At 34.9% G+C, this 22,424-nt stretch overlaps 1 protein-coding gene across 1 annotated transcript; it reads left to right on the top strand.

Moving 5' to 3' along the window:
• Nucleotides 1-3,621: 3,621 nt before the first annotated feature.
• LOC112704986 (probable indole-3-pyruvate monooxygenase YUCCA11) lies at nt 3,622-6,369 on the top strand. Its single transcript, XM_025755848.1, has 5 exons — nt 3,622-4,239; nt 4,487-4,720; nt 4,989-5,114; nt 5,369-5,539; nt 6,184-6,369. Exons 1-5 carry the CDS (start codon nt 3,622-3,624, stop codon nt 6,367-6,369), a joined length of 1,335 nt encoding a protein of 444 aa, XP_025611633.1.
• The last annotated feature ends 16,055 nt before the right edge of the window (nt 6,370-22,424 follow it).

The raw sequence follows: 22,424 nt of genomic DNA, 5'->3' as shown, positions 1-22,424 counted from the left end.
CTGCCCCCTAAAATCTCTCATCCACTTTCAGAAGCAATATCTCAACAACCCTAAGATAAAGAGACGGTTATCCATCTTTAGAAGTGGAACTACTCCAGCAGTAGTTATTGGATCACCACTATAAATACACTGATACACTCAGGTAACACTAAGTTCCAATACTCTAAAAACCTTCTTACCCCCTTGTACCACCCCCACTCTTTTATATACTCAACTCGGATGGCGGCTCCTAGGTGCAAACCAAGTTGGAGACCCCCTTTCATTAATGTTTGGGCCAACCCTTCAAGTCCAATCTAGCTATTTCGGTTACCCACGTAACAATAATCATATATGGGTAAAATTAGATGTGAAATATGATGATACGACACATTATGATATATTTAATCTTTCAAACGGTTTAGCTTAAAATGAATATTAATGAATGAATATAGATAAATGAAAGAGAATTGAGGGGGAAAGAGTGTCATGGAAATTTGAATAAAGAAGAATAAAAAAATTAAAATAGTGAAGAAGAACTAGAAATTAAAAAAAGTCAATATGAATTACCCCTATCCTAATAAAAAAATTATAAAATAAAAAAAGAAAAGACGCTAGGGGGAGGGGAGAAAGGGAAAGGACGCGAGGGAGGGGGAAGGGGAAGGGGGTGAGGGGGGACGGCGCTGGCGACGTTTGGAGCCGCCGTCGCCGTCGTCGTCGCGAGCCAGGGAGAGAGCTTCTACTTTTGCACTGCCGCGTTCTCGCCGCTGCACCTCCCCGCCTCGCCGCTGCACCTCCCCGCTTCTACTTCTTGCTTCGACCTCTATTTTTGCTTCGGCCACTGCTTCTTGCTTTGGCTTCTACTTCTTGTTTTGGCATCTCCTTTTTGCTTCTGCTTGAGCTTTTGCTTGAGCTTCTACTTCTACTTCTTCTGCTTTTGGGTCTGCTTCTGGTTCTACTTCTAATCTAATTTTGATTTGTTATTTTGTGATTTCATTGTTGATGTGTGTTGATTTGGTTGTTGAATTTGATATTGTTGTTTTTGGATAGTTGGTATTCTTGAATGTGATTATTAGTATTTGATAGGAGTAAGGGAGGTGGTGGTGGTGGAGCAAGGGAGGTGGTTGGTGCACGAATTTGCAATCCGTACAACTAACCAGCAAGTGCACTAGGTCGTCCAAGTAATACCTTACGCGAGTAAGGGTCGATCCCACGGAGATTATTGGTTTGAAGCAAGCTATGTTTATTTTATTAATCTTAGTCAGGATACCAATAAGGTTATTTGGATTTAATTGTAAGAAGTCAAAGTATTTGGAATAAGGAATTGTTACTTTATTAATGGAGAATATGTTGGAGTTTTGGAGATGCTTTGTCCTCTGAATTTCTGCAATGTAATATTCAACTCAATTGTTTGTAAAGTTCCATCCATGGCAAGTTGTATGTAGGGTGTCACCATTGTCAGTGGCTACTTCCCATCCTCTCAGTGAAAACGGTCCAGATGCTCTGTCACAGCACGACTAATCAGCTGTTGGTTCTCGATCATGTTGGAATAGGATCCATTGATCCTTTTGCGTTTGTCATCACGCCCAGCAATCGCGAGTTTGAAGCTCGTCACAGCCATTCAATCCTTGAATCCTACTCGGAATACCACAGACAAGGTTTAGACTTTCCGGATCCTCAAGAATGGCCGCCATCAGTTCTAGCTTATACCACGAAGATTCTGATTAAGGAAGCTAAGAGATGCTCATTCAATCTGATGTAGAACGGAGGTGTTTGTCAGGCACACGTTCATGGATTGAGGAAGGTGATGAGTGTCACGGATCATCACCTCCTTCACAATTAAGCGCGAATGAACATCTTAGATAGGAACATACACACGTTTGAATGAAATAGAAACAATTGCATTAATTCATTGAGATGCTGCAGAGCTCCTCACCCCCAACAATGGAGTTTAGAGACTCATGCTGCCAAGAAATATAAAATCCAGTTCTATAGACGTCATGAGATACAGAGTTAATCTCTAAAAGTTGTTTAAATAGTAAACTAGTAACCTAGGTTTACAAAAAATGAGTAAACTATGATAGATGGTGCAGAAATCCACTTCTGGGGCCCACTTGGTGTGTGCTGGGGCTGAGACTTAAGCTTCTCACGTGCCTGGGGCTGTTTTGGGCGTTCAACACCAGGTTGTAACCTGTTTCTGGCGTTGAACTCCAACTTGTAACCTGTTTCTGGCGCTGGACGCCAGATAGCAGCATGATACTGGCGTTGAACGCCGGTTTACGTCATCTATCTTCACGCAAAGTATGGACTATTATATATTGCTGGAAAGCCCTGGATGTCTACTTTCCAACGCCGTTGAGAGCGCGCCAATTGGACTCTTGTAGCTCCAGAAAATCCATTTCGAGTGCAGGGAGGTCAGGATCCAACAGCATCAGCAGTCCTTTTTCAGCCTAACTCAGATTTTTGCTCAGCTCCCTCAATTTCAGCCAGAAAATACCTGAAATCATAGAAAAACACACAAACTCATAGTAAAGTCCAGAAATATGATTTTTGCCTAAGAACTAATAATATTTTACTAAAAACTAATTAAAACATGCTAAAATCTACATGAAATTACCCCCAAAAAGCGTATAAAATATCTGCTCATCAGTGGTGGTGGTGGTGGAGGGTATTTTCTTCCGTAAAATGTTAAAAGGACGATTTTAATACGAAATAAAACGTTAAGGACGATTCTAAATTAAAAATTACGTTGGGAACGGTTTCGATTCTGACCCTAAACATTAGGGACCAAAATAATACTTATCCCTTAAATATACATACATTAAAAAATGATATTGACATTCTCAAATTTAATATTAATTATCACTCCTCTTTAGTCTAAGGAACAATCAATGCTGCCAACGAGTTATAGCTCAAATGACATAATCTCTTCATTTTCACTTAAAAATCTCGAATTCGAATCTCACTTCTAATTAAAAAAAAAAATCAATGCTTTCCCTTCCTTTAGTAGGCATCAAGGAGGGGACGGAAAAAAGGTATTTGAGAGGGGATAAACAAATAGCTAGGTGTTTGGGATAGAAATGTTGCATGGTTAAGTATTTTTTTAAGGTTTAAGTCTAAAAATATATATTAAATTATTAATTAATTTTTTTATGAAAAAATAAAATTTAAGCTTTTAACATATTTGTGTAACATTTTTTAAAGTTAAAAAATTAATTTTTTATTAATAATAACTTTAAAATGTATAACCTTAAAACACATATTAACTAAATCATCTTCATAAATTATATATTACTTTTATAGTATAGAATGTTATGTATAAAAATTAAAAAATATTATATATATTACCTATATATAATGTTTCATATATTTTAAATATATATTTTATATTTTAATTTCAATTTTATAACTGATTTTTAATTTTAGATAATAAAAATAAATTTTTTCCAAAAATTACTTGACTAACCAATAACCAGTTACACTGCTTCCAAAATATACGCATTGCCCCATAATTAATTACAAAAAAACAGACAAAAAACTATAAAAAAGATCATCATAACTCATGGATGTTTTCAATAATAATAGAACTTTATAAAACTATAAAAACACCAAGAGTAAATTAATTATTAACTATAACAATCAAGCATGCAGATTATTGAAGTACCAGTTGTGATTGTAGGTGCAGGACCTGCTGGAATAGCAACCGCAGGGTGCCTCAACAAACTCAGAATCTCTAACATTGTTCTTGAAAGAGATGATTGTCCTGCTTCTCTTTGGAGAAAAAGAGCCTATGATCGTTTGAAACTACACTTAGGAAAAGAATTTTGTAGCCTTCCACATTATCCTTTTCCTTCTGACTTTCCCAAATTTGTCCCTAGAATTGATTTCTTGCGCTACATTGACTCTTACATCGCGCATTTCAGTATTGCCATCAACTACAACTGCTCTGTTGACTCTGCTTTCATTGACCAAAGCAGTGGAAAGTGGAGGCTCCTTGTTACCAACAACTCTTCCGGTGCCAGTGAGATCTATGAAGCAGAGTTTCTGGTGGTTGCGAGCGGAGAAAATAGTGAAGAGTACATCCCAAACATTAAAGGGCTTGAGAGCTATCAAGGAGAGTCCATGCATTGTAGCAAGTATTTGAATGGAAGAGAAATGTACAAGAAGAATGTTTTGGTTGTTGGATGTGGCAATTCTGGTATGGAAATTGCTTATGATCTTTCAATTTGGGGTGCATATACCTCTATTGTCGTCAGAAGTCAGGTAAATTGATTTTCTGTCGATAGATATATAACTATTTATATGTCTAGTTCTCTAAAAAAGATAGTTTTATAATTCTTGCAAATTAGAGTGTTAATAAATCAAATCAAAATATACATGAGCTACTTAATTATGTAAATTCTTGTGCTTGCAATCAAAAAGCATGCATTGCATCTGTTCTAATATATGAATCTTATATAGTTCAAAATAACCAATAAAATTTAATAATGAGTGTATGCTATTCATTCAGGTGCATTATTTTACTAAAGAAATGGTGTATGCGGGTATGTTGATGCTGAAACACTTTATGGTGGAAAAAGTGGACAAGATGATGATTCTTATGAGCAAATTGAAGTATGGGAATATGTTTAAGTATGGTTTGACGAGGCCAAAGGAGGGACCTTTTGCACTCAAAATAAAAGGTGGTACTACTCCTACCATTGATGTTGGTTGTGTAGAAAAAATTAAGAAGGGAAAAGTGAAGGTAATAAATACATATATACTTGTTTAATGCTAGATAATCAACTTTTTAACATCAGTTAATTTTTTAAAATTATTTTATTTATCTAAAATTTTAGATTTCAAATTATAAATATTTAATCTTAAATATTAAGTTACAATCTAAACATTAAAGTCAGTTAATGTTGTTTAAGTAAAAGTTAATTTTTTATACTTTTAATTAATTAATTATAATTTATAAATTGATTTGCTAATTAACAATATTAGTTATCCTTGTCTTAAATTAAATTTAGGTTTATCCTGGTATTTCAAGTATCAAAGAAGGCAAGATCGTTAAATTTGTTGATGGACAACATGCTCATTTTGATGTAATCATCTTTGCTACTGGATACAAAACCAATGTGCTGAAGTGGCTTAAGGTGCGTATATTTGTATTTTTATTTCGGAAAAAATATAGTATTTCTTAAAGAAACAAATCTATTCAATGGATAGTCGGTATAGTAGTCTCAAATTCAATTTTAAATTACCAAAATAAAATCAATTAGAATTTATCTTATTTAATATTTATTAAAAATAAATTTTGACTTTATTTTTTGTCTTTCTAACATTATTGTTTGGATTAATGTATTTAATAAATATATTTGTGTAATTAATTGTGTTACATTTTTGGCAGGATTACAGGAATCTATTCAATGAGAACGGAATGCCAAAACCAAGTTACCCAAATCATTGGAAAGGAGAACATGGAATTTACAGTGCTGGATTTTCAAAAAGAGGATTAGAAGGCATCTCATTTGATGCGATGAAAATAGCAAATGATATCAACTTCATTTTGACTTCAAGGGTCAATCAAATTACATTTTAGTGCTATTTTACAATGATACATGCAAGTTGATCGATTGATTGAAATAAGGTGAAAATTCAGCTGCAGTCGACTTCATGTGAACTTGATAGCTGAGAGCAGTTAAATGATTTAATTGATTTGACTAAATTTTCATCTGACAATTCTTAGTTATTATTTTGTCAATTTTTAGCAAATCGAAAGTGGTTTGATATCTAATGGTCTGGGAGCGAAACCTACTCCTCTTTGGGAGTACCAATTTTTCAAAGTGCATCAAAGACCTTTCGATCGGACAAAAACTTATGAAAATATGAAAACAAAAAATAAGACTTTGACAATAAATTGACTGAATTTAAAATGATTTGCATTGAAATTAAATAAAGCAATAAAATTCCTTCGTTTAGATTAAAGGACTTTTAAAACTAAAATTAAAGTACTGAAACATAAAATTGAACAAGGAAAATAAATATTTCTTGAAAGATAAATTTGTAAGGAAAGTAAAGTTTGCAAAAAATGTAAATGAAAAGTAAAAATAAGTGGAAGGAATCCTACAGAAAATTAACTCAGAGCAGACTTAGAAATTTGCTAGGATGTGAGTGTGCATGAGTAATTTCTAAAGTGTAACTCTCACGTTCATTAATTCAAAGGTAACTGTTTCCGCTTCTTTTGCTGGACAAAAGGCAACATTCAAATGCAACCCTCAAACCTTGGAACCTTCGATTCAGCCCATTGATCAGCTTGTTGACTGGTCATTACAAAGTCTTGCTCGATCTTCTTTGCCCAAAGGGCTCTCTTTCGATGTTGACTTTTCTTCGAAGACATACGCTTATTGACTCTTCGAATGCTCCCTTTTTCGAAACAAATTATTTTCGACTAACAAATTGCCTCATAGGATTAATGTGTTATTTCCGATATCATCTTAGAATAATAACGCTTAATCCTAACATGCTTTTATTATATCATCATAAAGCATTAATCAATCATAAATGAAATTCACTTCCCTTCATTTACTCGTACCCATCCGACACGTTTTCTACTATTCTTAATTTCTCTCTCCACTACTTGGCCTTTTCTAGAAAGTTACTCAATTTCAAATTTTGAACTTCCTCATATGAAACGGTAAAACACCTTTTTTGATACGTGCTTCAAATGTTCGTGATATGAAGAGTTCAAGCGTTATTTAGAAGATATTAGTTTATATTTTTAGAATGTTTTAATTTAATTTGATATATTTTAATTTTGTTTATTTAATTACTAGATTGGGCCTTATGCTTATGGGCTTTAGATTTTCTCTGTTTTAAATAATAAGAGGTTATAAATACCTCCTTAGCTATTGTAGTCGTAATGCATAATGATTTAGAGGTTTGAACATCCCTTTTTTGGTTTCGTGATGAAACCATGGTGTGGACAATTGAGGTTGAGGAGTTCCTCTCTTGTTGCATCGGAAAATTGAGTAGAACATTGAGGAGTCTCTTCGATTCAATTCCCAAACTATGGCGTTGACAAGTTAGGTTGAAGAGTCCCTTTCTTGTTACGTCAAGAAATTAGATAGAAAGTAGAGTGATTCTCTTTCTATTCAATTTCAGTCTAACCTTTTTGTTTCTATTCAATTTTGATGTATCTTTTTTATTCAGTTTGAATCTTTATCTTCTAGTTTATTTTTTATTTCTTTATCATTGGGTATCAATTATAAAGAAATAAAAGGATAAACAAGACAAGAATTGAAATTGAATAGAAAAGATAAATTGCAATTGAAATAAAAACAAAAAAGATAGGTTGAAATTGAATAGAAAGAGAATCACTCTACTTTCTATCCAATTTCTTGACGCAGCAAGAAAGGGACTCTTCAACCTAAATTGTCAACGCCATAGTTTGGGAATTGAATCGAATGGACTCCTCAACATTCTACTCAATTCCCCGATTCAACAAGAGAGGAACTCCACAACCTTAATTGTCCACACCATGGTTTATCACGAAACAAAAAAAAGGGTGGGTTTTCAAACCTCTAAATCATTCTGTATTATGACTACAATAGCTAAGGAGATATTTATAACCTCTTATTAGTTAAAACAAAGAAAACCTAAAGCCCATAAGCATAAGGCCCAATCTAATAATTAAATAAACAAAATCAAAATATATCAAACTAAATTAAAACATTCTAAAAATGTAAACTAATATCTTCTAAATTATGCTTGAACTCTTCATATCACGAACATTTGAAGCACGTATCATGAACAAGTCGAGGCATACTCTGCCTTGGATAGTGAAAGGGTTCAACTCTATTCTGAACTTCAAGAACTTTTAGCACCTTTCCTTCCATCAATCACTTGAAAATGTCCTTCCCAATTACGGGACCATTTGCCAAGAAATTTTGATTTCTTTTCAATTGGAAATATAAATTTTAACACCAGATCTCCCATACTAAAAGACTTCTCTTTCATTCGACGATTATAATTTCGAGCAATGTTATCCCTCTGACGAACCATATTCTCAAGTGCTAGAATACGTTCTTGACTAAATCATTCAGTTCATCATACATTGCGTTCCAATAATCTTCGATTGGCAAATCATCTTGCCTCAATATCCTTATCGTACTAAGATTAATTTCTACTGGCAAAATTGCGTCATGACCATATACTAACTTATAAGGAGAAGTACCTGTTGATCCTCTTGGTGAATTTCAATAAGTCCACCATACCTAACTCAATGTTTCATGTCAAGTTCGAGGTTTACGACCAATTTGCTTCTTAATTAAATTGATCAATATTTTGTTTGCTGCCTCGACTTGTCCATTAGCTTGTGCATAATATGGAGTTGAAGTAACCGTATTAATATTTCTCAAAGCTACAAAATTATTAATACGTTGACCAGTAAACATAGTTCCCTGATCAGTGCTTAGAATTTGGGGAATCCCAAATCGATGAATTATATACTCCTCGATGAAGTCCATAATTTCATTTTGCCTATCCTCCACTAAAGGAACAGCTTCAATCCACTTCGTGAAATAATCAATTGCCACATTACTCCAATCAGATCCAAATCCCAACCTCAGAAAGGCCATGGCTTAATAATCGAATGTAATTCAGAAGTTGGGATCTGTTGTATCACTCCATGTCGTTGACATTCTTGACATGCTCTCGCATAATCGATGCAGTCTTTAATCATAGACGGCCAATAAACATGATTTCTTCGAAGTACCCACTTCATTTTTATTCCAACCTGATGGGCACCACATATACCTCTATGAACCTCTCCCAAAGCGATATCTTTATCTGATTGACTTAAATATCTAGAAAAACTTCCATTAATGCCTTTCCTATACAACTCATCAGCCATTAATACAAAATTCATTACTTTTAACTTTACTTTCCTATCAAATCGAATACTAGGATATTTTAAAAATTCAGCAATCAACTTTCTCCAATCATCATCATCATCCCATTTATCTAAGGTCAAAGCCTCTCTTTCATCAATGGGCACCAAAATTTGACAAACCCTTGCCAACTTTTCTAGCATTTCAGAGAATACTTTGTATCTTGATGCAATTTGGGTCAACTCATTAGTGATTTAATTATGAATCCTTGGAATATGAACCAATGATACTCTCCAAAAACATGCGAGCAACTCCCATGCTATCGATACATACGTTTGTAAATTCTCATTATTGCATTTAAATTCTTTTGATAACTGCTTTAAAACCAATTGGGAATCTCCAAATATTTGAATATCTAAAGCCCCTTTACCAACCAAAATTTCGAGACCCAAAACTAAAGCCTCATATTCAGCCATGTTATTCGAACAAGGATATTTCAATTCGAAGAAAAACTCTTATGGAATACCTTCCGGTGAGATAATTAAAATTCCTATTCTAATATCTTCCTTATGCTTCGAGCCATCGAAATATAACTTCCAACAATAAAATAGCATATCGATCATATTTGCCCCTTGGTCATTGGGATTATTCGAATGTTGCACTAGAAAATCCACAATGACCTGGCCTTTTACAGCCCTAGCCGGAATATATTATAAATCAACTTCTGTCAAAGTCAACATCAATTTCCCTAATCGGCCTCTTAGCATAGGATATGATAACATGTATTTAACTAAGTCAATTTGTGCAATCACATTCACGGTTTTTGCAACCATATAGCACTTTAATTTCGTGCAAGCATAATACAGAGATAAACACAATTTTTCAATGGGTGAATATCTTATTTCGATATCAGTTAAACACCCTACTAAGGTAATAAATAGCTCGTTTATATCCTTCTTCATCATCCTGAGCCAACATACATCCAATAGTATTCATTGATGCTGCAATATATAATTTCAAAGGCTTACAAGGACGAACAGTCGCCATTACTAGCACGTTGGACAAATAAGATTTAATCGACTCGAAAGCCTCCTGGTGCTCCTCTGTCCATATAAATTGTGTTTCATCTTTAAGTTTTACTAGAGGTGCAAAAAGTTCGTGTTTGACTTGAAAGGTTTGATATAAACCTTCTAAGATAATTAACCTTTCCAAGAAAAGATTGCACTTCCTTTTTCGACTTAGGAAGAGGTAACTCTAGGATTGCATTAGCCTTGTTTTTATCAATAGCAATCCCCTTCTTGTGAACTACAACCCTAAAAAGTTTCCTGCAGACACATCAAATGCACATTTCAAAAGATTCATCTTTAATCCTTTTTTCTACATTGTTTTAAATGCCTGCCTCAAATAATCGAAATATTGATTTATAGAACTTGACTTAACCATGACATCATCGATATAAACCTCCATAGATTTTCCAATAAACACATGGAAAATAGTATTCATGGCACGTTGATATGTCACACCGGCATTCTTTAGATCGAATGGCATAACCACCCATTCATATGTCCCGAATGCTCCAGGGCATCAAAAAGCAGTTTAGGACGCATCATCCTCTGCAATGAAAATCTGGTTATATCCTGAGTATCCGTCCATAAAAGTTAGGATTTCATTACCCGCGTCAAAATTGATTAACATATCTGCTATGGGTATAAAATATTCATCTTTTGAAGTAGCATTGTTCAAATCTCGAAAATCAATACATACTCTCAATTTTTCATTCTTCTTCATTACTGGAACAATGTTCGAGACCCATTTCACATAACGTGTGTAAGAACCCGCGTTTTCACGTAAAATCATTTTAATAAAATAATTTTAGTGTTCGGAGTAGATTCAAAAATTTAGAAGTTTTAATTTGAAAATAAAAATGTGAAATTTAATTTCAGTGAATTTTTCTGAGTTGGCCGGAAAATGTACCTTTTCGAAAAGATTTTTGTAAAAATGCGTACTGGCGCTTAAGCTAACAGTACCGGCTCTAGACTGTCAAGTACCACGTATTTTGAAAAATAATATTTTGAAAATTGATTTATTATTTTGAAAGGAGAAAAATAATTTAGAATCGAAGACCGGATGCTAATCTTAAAGGTTTTGGCCCAAAGAGGGCCAAACGGACTAAAAATGCTAACGAGTTGAACCGGGCTAAGGTCCAACATATATAAGCTCACTTAATGAGCTTTTCAGCTCATTCATGTCCTCATTTGATGAGAGGGGCGCTGATGAGAAGAGAGAAGAGAGGAGGGGGATGACACTATTCACCTCCATCTTCTGTGAGCCATAACTTTTGATCTGGAGTTTCGATTGACGAGCCGTTTGCGACCACGCGAAGCTCTTGATGAGCTCTACGTTTTTATTTAAGCAAATCTGGTAAAATTTCTCTCTTCATGTCCTAGTTTCCAGCCCTAGATTCTGCATATTTTTATGTATAGTTTATGAGTAGATTTTATGATTTTGGTTGTTTAGGTGATCTCTAGTAGCGAGTAAATATTGAATTTTACCCCAAATCACGTTGGGTAAGGTAAGGTTTCACTAAACCCTTGTGTTTAGTTGTTTTGTGTACCTTAGGTTTTAATTTTGGTGATATATGTGTTGTTAGTTTGAGCTTTGGTGTTGGTTGAAATTGGTTGAGGCTTTGGATCAAGGTTGGTGGCTTTATTTTGGTATTTGGTGCATTTGGAAATCGGTCAAGGTATGATTTCGGTTTTCTTTATGTAATATATAATGTTTATGGACACGTAGGCTTGTTGACTCTAAGATAGGATTAAATGTTGTTGGTGTATAAATAAATATATGTGGACTGATGTTAATTGTTGGTAATATTTGGATTGTTGTGGTTGATGATGATTATTGGGAGTTGTTGGTGTTATTGAGTAATAATGATTATATGAATTGATGAGGTTGTTGTTATTTAATGATTATGAAGGTTGATGAGGAATGTGTGATTTATTGTTGTTGATGAGGATTTGTAGTGATTGTTCATATTGTTGATGGTTGATATTGATTATGAGTGTTATGGTGGTTGTTGATGTTGAGAAAATTGAGGATGAATGTTGATATTTGTTATGGTTGTTGAGAGTAGTTGGTATAGTTGATTATTGATGAGTTGTGTTGATTATGGTAAATGATGGTGTTGGTGTATGATGTGAGAATTGGGTAATGAGAATTTGTTTTGGTAGCTAAGGTTGTTGTTGATTGATTAGGATTATGAGTGTGGATTTATGATTAAGTAGAAAATTATGGATTTGGTAGTGAGATATGGTATAATGGTTGAGTAATTTAAGTGAAATTGAGGAGAATGATATGAAGAGGTAATGTGTTGTGTGTGGTAGTGGTTTATGATGTTTGGGTAGGTTTTGATTTGGTTTTGAATGGAAAGTTGGTTAAAATTGAGGTTATGTGATTTTTGGGTAAAAGTGGATTTTTGGTGAACTTTTTCTGATCATAACTTTTGCCTCGATTTTCAAAATTGATTGAAATTTGTTTTAAATTAAAGATTATTTTAAGAGCTTTAAAACGATATAAAATTTGAGGAAAATGGATTTTTGTAGAGGGAGTTATGATCATTCAAAGTTGGTATTGAAAATCTGAAATTGTGCAAAGTTGCAGAATTTCACGATTTTCTGATATGTGCGCACGCACAACCCTGCGAAAAATTTAATATGTGTGGATGCACAGAACTGTGCATACGCACAGGCAGGGAAAAAGGCTCTGGTAGCAGCGCTAGCACAGCTTGTGCGCGCGCATATCAATGAAGAATTACGACCTGTGCGGACGCACAGCCCTGTGCACACGCACAAGTCGGGAAGGGACGTCTGTTAGGGGCGCTCGCACAGCTTGTGCGAGTGAACAGATTTTATAAATTTTAGTACCGGTGCGTACGCACACCCCTGTGCGTAGGGGTGTTTGCGGTGCGGTTTGGTTCGGTTTTTAAGGGAAAAGTCATCCGATCCGATCGTCTAATTATACTGCGGTTCGGTTTGGTTCGGTTTTTTGTCAAGGCCATCCGAACCAAACCAAACCAATTAAAATCAGTTTGGTTTGGTTTGGTTTGTTCAGTTTTTTCAATCAATTAAAAAAAATACTACCATACTATTTCGCAAAGTCATAACATTGAAATCGACAAACACAAATACACAATAGCTAACAAAGTATTGATCTAATGAAATTTAACGACAAAAGAATTCAAATACGAAAATTAAAGAAGTTTAATAGTTCAACAGTCAACACAATTGAAAATAAAAATAAATTGTCATTAAAAGATAACAAAGTTATGATGTCTTCTTCAACAAAACAGCTAAACTTCTTAATGCAAACCAAGCTGAAATAAAAAAAACAGTTACATAATAGATAGCATCTTCTTAACCAGGAAAAGAAAAGAAAGACAAAAGCGGAAAGCATTGTTGATTACAGAGGGAAGAAGAAAGCAAAGCATAACCACATAAGCAAACATATAAAAATAAATAAATAAGCACCTTTTTTTGTTCTACTCCTTTAATTTTGCACACCAGTTCATATAGTTCCCTTATGTTCGCGAGAGAACAGAAAAGCAATAATCAGAACTACGTTGGTCTAACATTTCAATTATCACATTATGCCAAGTTAGAACCAAAGTAGATGGCCTTGGAAAACATGCTAATAAGAAAGAATAGAAGAACTTTATATATAATAGCAAATCGTGTTCTTTACTTGCAATAGGCTATCAAGTAATGTGAGTGTTCCAATGTCTTCCTCACATAAAAATACTCAACAGTATTTTTTCTTTTTGGATAAAAGATGAATATCATTGACATAGTAATGCCAATGTGTATTACATATGCTTTTAAAATTGAATAGGTGTCATACTTTAACAGATTCGATACTCATCTGTACTTACTACTTAGTGTAGCATAACCACAAAACCAACAAGACAACCCCATATGAAATCAATTGGTACCTTTTTGCTTAATTTTACAGTTGACACACTGTTATCTCTGGCATCAGTCAACTTCAAAATGAGTGGGTAAACCTCAACACTATATTGCTTATGTGTAGCACCCTGCGAGATCAACTTCCTCGGTAATGCTGGTCCACCTTTATACCTAGACCATGGTAGATAGAAATCTGTTACATATTCTACAAATCAAACAGTAGTGACCATTAGATGACACAATTGAAATATAAACTTAACCACCCAAGTTCCAAGACTTCTCCATTTATATGTTACCTTCAATCTAACATTATCAAGATCTAGAACCTCCAACACTTGATAAATCATACTAAATCACTTCAAAACTCAAAAGTAATTCAGTAATTCAACAAAACAGCAAAACAAAACAAGACTCAAACTTTCATCAATTCAACAGAACAACACAAACCAGAAGCAGTTTCAGTAATTCAACAAAACAAATAAATCACCAATTTCAGTAAAGTTACATACCTGACTCGGTGGCTCGGGCTCTATATCTGACTTGATACGGTGCTCTATGTCCGCTGGCTGGTCCTGGCCTGCTGGGTGCGATTTGCGAGTTGCGAGGGACTGAGGGTGGTGGGTGCGACTTGCAAGGGTGGTGCCGACCTGCTGGGCACTGGACGCTGGCTGTGTGTTGCAGTGCTGGGCTGCTCTGTCCGCGAGGAGGTCCTGGGTGGGAGCAGTGGAAGGGCTGCACTAGGAGGAAGGTGGTGGTGGCTGCGAGGTGGTGGGAGGAGGTCTCTCACCGGCGATGGGAGTTGCAGAGAGCGAGGCTGTGAGACCTAGGGAGTAGGGAGAGAGGGCTAGGGTTCATTTGGGAGTGGGGCTTAGGGGAATGGCCAAATGGGGGTTACTGGGTTAGGTTTAGGTTTCGTGCATTTTGGGGGAGGGGGTTTGGTTTTTTTTTTGTTTTTTACCTTACCGGTTCGGTTCGGTTCGGTTGGAGTTTTCATCATCAGAACCAAAAATCGAACCGAACCGAACTAAAAATAGCAAAACATGTTTTTTCGGTTTTTTCGATTATCGGTTTGTTTGGTTTTCGGTTTTTTTGGTTCGGTTGATCGGTTTAGTTCGGTCTGGATCGGTTTTGAACACCCCTACCTGTGCGCAGGCACACTTTTAAAATCTTCCTGGGCGTGCGCACGCACCCCCCTGTGCAGACGCACACGCCCTGTTTCATAATTTTAAACTTTGTTTTCAACTATTTCGCCTTTCCAACAAGGTTGTAAACTTCTATAACACCATTTTAAGGCTTTTGGGCATAGAATTGAGTATGGGAATAAAGGAAATAGGCTAAGAGTTTTAGTTGATGATTATATTAAAAAGTTAGAGAACGGAGGTTTAGGTTTTTGATGTATTGATGTTGACTTTGGTTAAAGAGAAGGAAGAGTAGTAAACTTGGTGATCACTGATGACGAATTGCGAATCTAAGGAACTAATGAGTTCGGAATGGAAATGGTGAATGGCTAAGGTTGATAAAATGAGTATGAGTGGAAGTGTGTTATGAGGAGTGGCCTCTGAGATTGAATATGTAATTATGCTATGCATTGTTTTCCATCGTAGGGATTGTGACAGAATCCCGCCTACATTCGGATGTGAGAGTTGAAGCTGGGCTTCTCACTCATACTTTTCGCAACCAGAAGAAGGTGGTAGGGCACATCCCTTCGAAATATTTCCCTCTGAAAGGAGAAGGTGGTAGGGCACTTATCCCTCGGAATTATTCCTCCTGAAAATGCGACTTCTCTCTGATTGCAAAGTGGTAGGGCACTAACACACGGAATCATGCGACAACCAGAGGAAGGTGGTAGGGCACGTTCCCTCGGAATATTTCCTTCTGAAAGGAGGTGGTAGGTCACTCTCCCGCAAAATTTTCCTCCTTATGCGCAATAGAGAGACTGGTCTTGGAGTTATCGACCGGATTTGCCGTCGAGTTTGGCATAATAACCGACATGTGATATCACAGCCAATAGGACAAACATTCATCATGTGCATCTTCTATCTGCTTGCTTGCTTTATTTACTTGAGTTTGTCTAATTGTATAACATGCTTACTTGCTTCTTGAATTACTTGTTGTATATGAATATTATCTGTGTTTTACTTGCTTGCACTAATTGTGATTGTCTGGTGCTGAGGAGGTTAGGTAGGCGGTGGCGATGGGATCACACGGAGGGTAGGTTGGCAGGGCTGTGGGATACAGCGGTGTGACTAGGTTAGTTAGAATTCTCCTAAGTTTAGATAACCCGGCTTATGGTTTAAGTTCTTTATTTATTTATTTCTGTTCTAAGCTTGAAAATTAGTATGTGATGTGAAGTTCTAGGATTGTCTTCGGCGTCCCGGAGCCTTACATCTTACATCATTGGGCACTGTTACCATACTGAGAACCTCCGGTTCTCATTCCATACTTTGTTGTTGTTTTTCAGATGCAGGTTGTAATCTACTTTGGTGAGATTGCGGACATGGTGACAGAGCGGAGTATAGTTCTTCCTTGGTTTAATTTATTTTCCTTTGATATAGTTACTCTCAAATCTTTTGTATTTTATCTTAATGGCCTTAGAGGCTTACTTGAGAGATAGGTTGTATAAGCTATTTTAATTCTAAACTCTGTATCTATCTAATTATAATTAGTCGGCTTAAACTCCGCAAGTTGCGGCTTGTTCTCTATGATTGTTTATTCTTATATTTATATATGTTTTATTATCTTATACTTATACCTTGTATCTTATGCGTTAGTTTCGTGTGAATGTCTCACGCTTTTGTAATTCTGTAATTTGAGCTTAATCCTTCATTAGGCTTCTAGATTATACTATTCTTTCTATATATATATATATATATATATATATATATATGTATGTATGTATGTATGTATGTATGTATGTATGTATGTATGTATGTATGTATAAGCCTTAGAACTGCCGTAACCTCTGATTAACCTTTGCTTTACGGCTAGAGGTAAAGCTTAGGGTAGTTGGGGTGTTACAACGTGCAGTTCAAATAAACTTTGCTTTAATCAAACACTCGATTTCTTCTTTAATCTTTTGATTAATTTTAGGAGCAAATCGTCGAGGTGATTGCTTTACTAGTCGAGCAAATGGTTTTAGTGCTAATCGATGTTCAACAAGAGAACTATAACAATCTCATTATCAGAATGTCACTCTTCCGACTGCGCCACTCTGATAGCTCGGATATTATGATGACTCAAAATATATTTAATAGTAAGATAGGAGCTTGGCTAAAACTTAAAACCATATAACCTTTCGAAAGTCTTTTAGTTGAAAACATAAATACATACTTACCAAACCATATACAACACTTAACAAGAATATGTATATATATTCATATAATATTGACTTACAAGCATTACATAATACAAATCATATCCCTCTTACAAAAAGTGTAAAGATAAAGGCGAGGAAAAAACATAATATCTAAAATAATACAACACATCATATAAACAGAAACGAAATAAACTCTTTGTGACTTCTTCGTCCATACCCTGAAAAGGAAACACCTGTAGGGGAGTGAGAACATCGTCCTCGTTGGTTCTCAATATAGGGTTACAGAATTGCTATAATAAGATACGTAAAATAAAATTATTTTCAGAATACAGTGATCGTTGTTTGCCTTATGTATCGTTTCAAAAACCAAAGATTTACATTCAAAACTCAGAAATCCTTTTTAAAAGAGAAAATCTGTTTATTCTTCAAAATCCAAAACTTTTTCTTGTTGTATCAAATATTAAAAGTTTCCAATATAGTATGAATAAGCAAGTTGCTCCAAGTATAGGTTCATTAAGTCTATGTTGAACCAATTTGATCTTTCATACAGGACTAGACCTCAAACACAAACCAATTATGGCCTCGGGCCCAGCACATAACCAAACACAACCTCAGGCCCAAATAACTCAATCAACATCCATTCCACCACAATTCAACCAATTTCAGTCACAAACACAAGTAGAGAGGTTTAAACACAATCAAAGCAGTTACATCAAGTATAGAAATTAGCAGTTAAACATAATTATTCACATAAGCAAACCACTTACAATATGCACGCCCAAATAATGTCAAATAGTTTCATATGATGAATGTCTATCCTATTGGCTGTGATATCACATTGTTGGTTCAATTTCCAACCCGAAACATCCTTTCGGATGTAGCCCTTCCTGCCATGCCAGGGATATAGTGCCCTGCACACTATCATATCATGCGCATCCTAGGGATATAGTGCCCAGCTCACTCTTGCGGCAGAGAATCTGCCACGCCAGGGATATAGTGCCCTGCACACTCATGCGATAGGAAAGGTTATCAATCATAATTTCATCCCATGGATACAGTGCCCTGCACACTCCTACCGCAGAGAATCTGCCACGTCAGGGATATAGTGCCCTGCATACTCTTGTGCCTAACAGATCGCACCTCAATCAAAACCAAGCTCATCTTTATCCAATTTCAAAATCATTCTTGGCTCATTTTCTTTCAAAAACAAAACGTACTCAGTTTACATCTTGCCAAGAGTCACCTTTTCTCGAATCAATTTTGTTTAAAACCAAACCACTTTTGGTAATATTCTCCGAAACTCCAAACAACTTCAAAATCATATCAAATGTAAATCTCTTCCAAAAGTCATCAAAGTCATTCATTCTAAATCAGGATTTGGTAATCAAATTTAACACCAGAGTCTCAAAACTTTAGGAGAGAACAACATATCTCAATTCCTTAAAATTTATTGAAAACCCTTAAAATTATAGCTTCTTGGTTTAAGTAAATAAAAATAGAATTTAATTTAAAACCAAATCATATAAATCACAAATCCTAAACCCAATTCAAAACTAATCATTTAAAACAAAACCAATCCGTTTAAATCAAAATCATTTTTAGGTTCTCTCTTAAAACCAATTTTCTGACTTCTTCTAAAATGTCACAAACGGAAATTATTCACTCAAAGTACTATTTCCTTTAAATAATTCAATTCAAAACATAATTCATTATTTTCTTAAATAATTGAAGTGAAATAATATAATTATGAAATTCTTAATTTTCTAAATAACAGTTTAAACAAAGTCTCAGATTTTATAGAAATTTCGACAGCTTCTCCCCTAAAACTTAGACTTTGCCACCCTTTTCGGGTCTGATGAGCGGATATTTTATACGCTTTTTGACATCATTTTCATATAGTTTTTGTTATGTTTTATTTAAGTTTTATTATATTTTCATAGTTTTTAGTGTAAAATTTAGATTTTTGGATTCTACTATGAGTTGTTATATTTTATGGTGATTTCAGGTATTTTCTGGCTGAAATTTGAGAGTTTTGACAAAGTCTTATTCAGAGGCAAGGAAAGCGTAGCAGATGCTGTCAGGATCTGACCTCTGTGCATTCAAGCAAGCATTTCTGGAGCGACAGATATTCAAATGGAGCGTTCTCAACGGCTATGGAAAGCTAACATCCAGGACTTTTCAGCAATATATAATAGTCCATACTTGTCTTTAGAGATGAAGGCCTAAAACTGGCGTTCAACGCCAGCCATTTACCCTCCTTCTTGGCGTTGGACCCCAAAAGGGAGCAGCTGGTGTCCAACGTCCAAAGGGGAGTCCAAAGGGGGCGTTCAATGCCCAAGAGCCCTACTAGCACGTGAAGACACCCTTAGCTCAGCCCAAACACTCACCAAGTGAGCCCCGAAAGTGGATTTTCGCACTACAAGCTTAAGCCTATCATATTTCTGTAATCCTTAGTTATTAGATTAGTATATAAAGGAGAATATCACTTTTGTTTTAGAATCTTCAACCACCATAGAATATTTTTTAATATTTTCAAGTTTCATTATATAGTATGAGCCACTAAACCTCTTAAGTTAAGCTTAGGAGCTTTGTTGAGTTTTATGGATTAATAAAAGCACTACTATTCTATTTTAATTTGTGTTTGATTCTCTCCTAAGATGTATCTTCATTCTTCAATCAACCTTATGAATAAGTTGAACCATCACAAGTTATCTCTATTCTACATGGGTTCAGCGAGCATCTTTCATTGGATATCAATGAACCACTAGCTTGAGGATACATCTCTTAGACGGCTAATCCACGACTTCGTTGGGGTCTTCTCGAGATATCAGTTCAGCAGAGGTATGGGGAGATTAGGGTCTTTGTAGTAAATGCTAGAACCAAGGCGCAACATTCTCTGATCCGGAAGATTCGACCTTGTCTGTGGCGTTTTGAGTAGGATCACCAAGGGGGTGAACTGCAAGAGCTTCACCCTCATTCAGACTGGATGCGCACTAAACCTGGTGTTCAGCCTAGAGGAAGATTGGCGGCCTCTCAACTGGCGTTGATCATATACAGCCTGCTATAGAAGAAATCATTCACAGTTGGAGTAGACAGTAAGAAAGTTTTGATCCAGAAGAACAAAGCATCTTCGAAACCTTAACCATCTTCTTATTATTAGATTCACAATTACTGAGTAACGTTATCTTTATTTTACTTTTATGCATTTAAAAAACTATACAACTTTTCTATCCGCCTAACTAAGATTCACAAGATAACCACTGTTTGATCTAAGCCAACAATCTTCATGGGATTGACCCTGACTCACCTCAGGTATTACTTGGACGACCCAGTGCACTTGCTGGTTCAGTTGTGCGAAGTTAAATTCCGCGCATCAAGTTTTTGGTGCCGTTGCCACGGATTGTTCGTGTTTGAACAAACTAACGGATTATCTTGTTGTTTATATTAGGTATTATTTTTAATTTTATTTGAGTATTTTATTTTCTTTTTAAAAAATGAAAAATTTTTCAAAAATCTTTTCCTCTCTTTATTAATTTTTATCTTTTGTTTGAGTCTTTTGTTCTTGTTCTTGTTAGAGTTTGAACTTTCTTGAGTCTTTTTCCAAAAATTTTCAAAATAGTGTCTTTTGTTTGAGTCTAGTGTCAAATCTTAAGTTTGGTGTCCATTGTGTGTTCTTTAATTGCTTTGAATTTTTAGAGTTTGTTCTTGGTGTTCTTCTTAGTCTTCAAGTTGTTCTAGTTATTCTTCTTGTTTTAATCTTTAAAATTTTAAGTTTGGTGTCTTTAGGTGTTTTTCTTTAAAATTTTTGAAACTTAGTGTCTTTAGATCTAAAAATTTTAAGTTTGGTGTCATTTAGTTGTTTTTCTCTTTCTTCGTTAATTCAAAAAAATCATAAAAATATCTTTTCTATTTTTAATCAATATTTTCAAAAATTTCAAAAGATTTCAAATTTTAATTTCAAAATCATTATCTTATCTTATCTTAGTTTCAAAGATATGGATTGCCTTCGTCGTTCTCCTCTGGTCGCGTTCATCTTCTCATTTTTTTTCTTTTAATCTGGTTACGTTACATTTATCTTCTTCCAATTCTTCTTCATTTTCTCCTTCGATCTGCACTTCTGAATCAAAACAATGAATGACTCAACTTCAAATAAGTTGAATGAGAGCGATTTGGATTATTCTTCTTAAACGAATCAAACTGACGAAGTTTGAATTATTCAATTTTGAATCGAATTAAATGGAATGCAATTGCTAATTTGAATTTATTTGAATAGACGGAGGTGTACTGAATTGAATAATTGAAGTGAATTGATAATCTGTAAATTATAGACAGAACTATTTGAATTTGATTTTATATAATAGATTATGTTTCGTTCACTCAGTACTATACAATTATTTCACCATGAGTACGATATTCGGTTCATTATGCAGAAAGCTGTTTGAATTTGATTTTATATAATAGATTATATTTCGTTCACTCAATACTATACAATTGTTTCACTATGAGTACGTGTTTGGTTCATTATGCAGAAAGATGTTCGAATTTGAATTTATATAGTGGAAAATGTTCCATTTATTTAGTACTATACAATTGTTTCACTATAATAACATGTTCGGTTCATTTCTGTTCTGTACAATTTAAAACTCTTTCTCCTCACCTTCTACTGCTTCTTTACCATAGAGAGAAGGAGGACAAGATAAAAAATACAACAGCAACAACAATAAAAGAATAACGATAAGGAAAAAACACGTGAAGAAGAAGGAATGCAAAAAAGAAGGAGGAGAATGAGGAGGAGGAGGAACACGAAGAAGAAGGCGAAGAAGAAGACGCTCCATGCGTAAACGAGCGTGAAAAGAAGAAGAGAAGAAGTAAGAGAAGAAGCGTTGGGTAAGAGCGGTTTCGTATGTGTTGGATGCGTGTATTATTTCACATTTTATTTAATGGTATTGGATTTTTTTAGTGTTAGACCAACTTAGATGAACTAGAATACAAAATTACATGGATGTATAGCATGATATATATACACACACTACTAGAAAATTAGTTATTACAGACGGATATTCCTGACGGATTTTATCCCACGGAAATACAGACAGAATTTCAGAGGAATTTTTTTTGTCGAAAAACAAAAAAAATGAATTAGCATAAATTACAAACAGAAAACAAAATCCATCGATAATTCTATCGGTAAAATTAATTTTTTTCATAAAAAATGATCACAGACGAAAAAATCCGTCTATAATTAAATAGACAAAATGTTGTCCTTTAATAAATTATTACAGACAGAAAAATCCGCCT

Source organism: Arachis hypogaea, chromosome 8 (genome assembly GCF_003086295.3).
Source record: "Arachis hypogaea cultivar Tifrunner chromosome 8, arahy.Tifrunner.gnm2.J5K5, whole genome shotgun sequence".
Lineage (NCBI taxonomy): Eukaryota > Viridiplantae > Streptophyta > Magnoliopsida > Fabales > Fabaceae > Arachis > Arachis hypogaea.
This window is presented reverse-complemented; position numbering and strand designations above follow the sequence as displayed.

What these genes read in the sequence shown, in the direction of transcription:
- LOC112704986 (XM_025755848.1), top strand. Translation starts at nt 3,622, where the DNA reads ATGCAGATTATTGAAGTACCAGTTGTGATTGTAGGTGCAGGACCTGCT. An exon ending in TTAAGAAGGGAAAAGTGAAG is followed by an intron (nt 4,721 to 4,988) that starts GTAATAAATACA and finishes AATTAAATTTAG; the next exon opens with GTTTATCCTGGTATTTCAAG. An exon ending in ATGTGCTGAAGTGGCTTAAG is followed by an intron (nt 5,115 to 5,368) that starts GTGCGTATATTT and finishes CATTTTTGGCAG; the next exon opens with GATTACAGGAATCTATTCAA.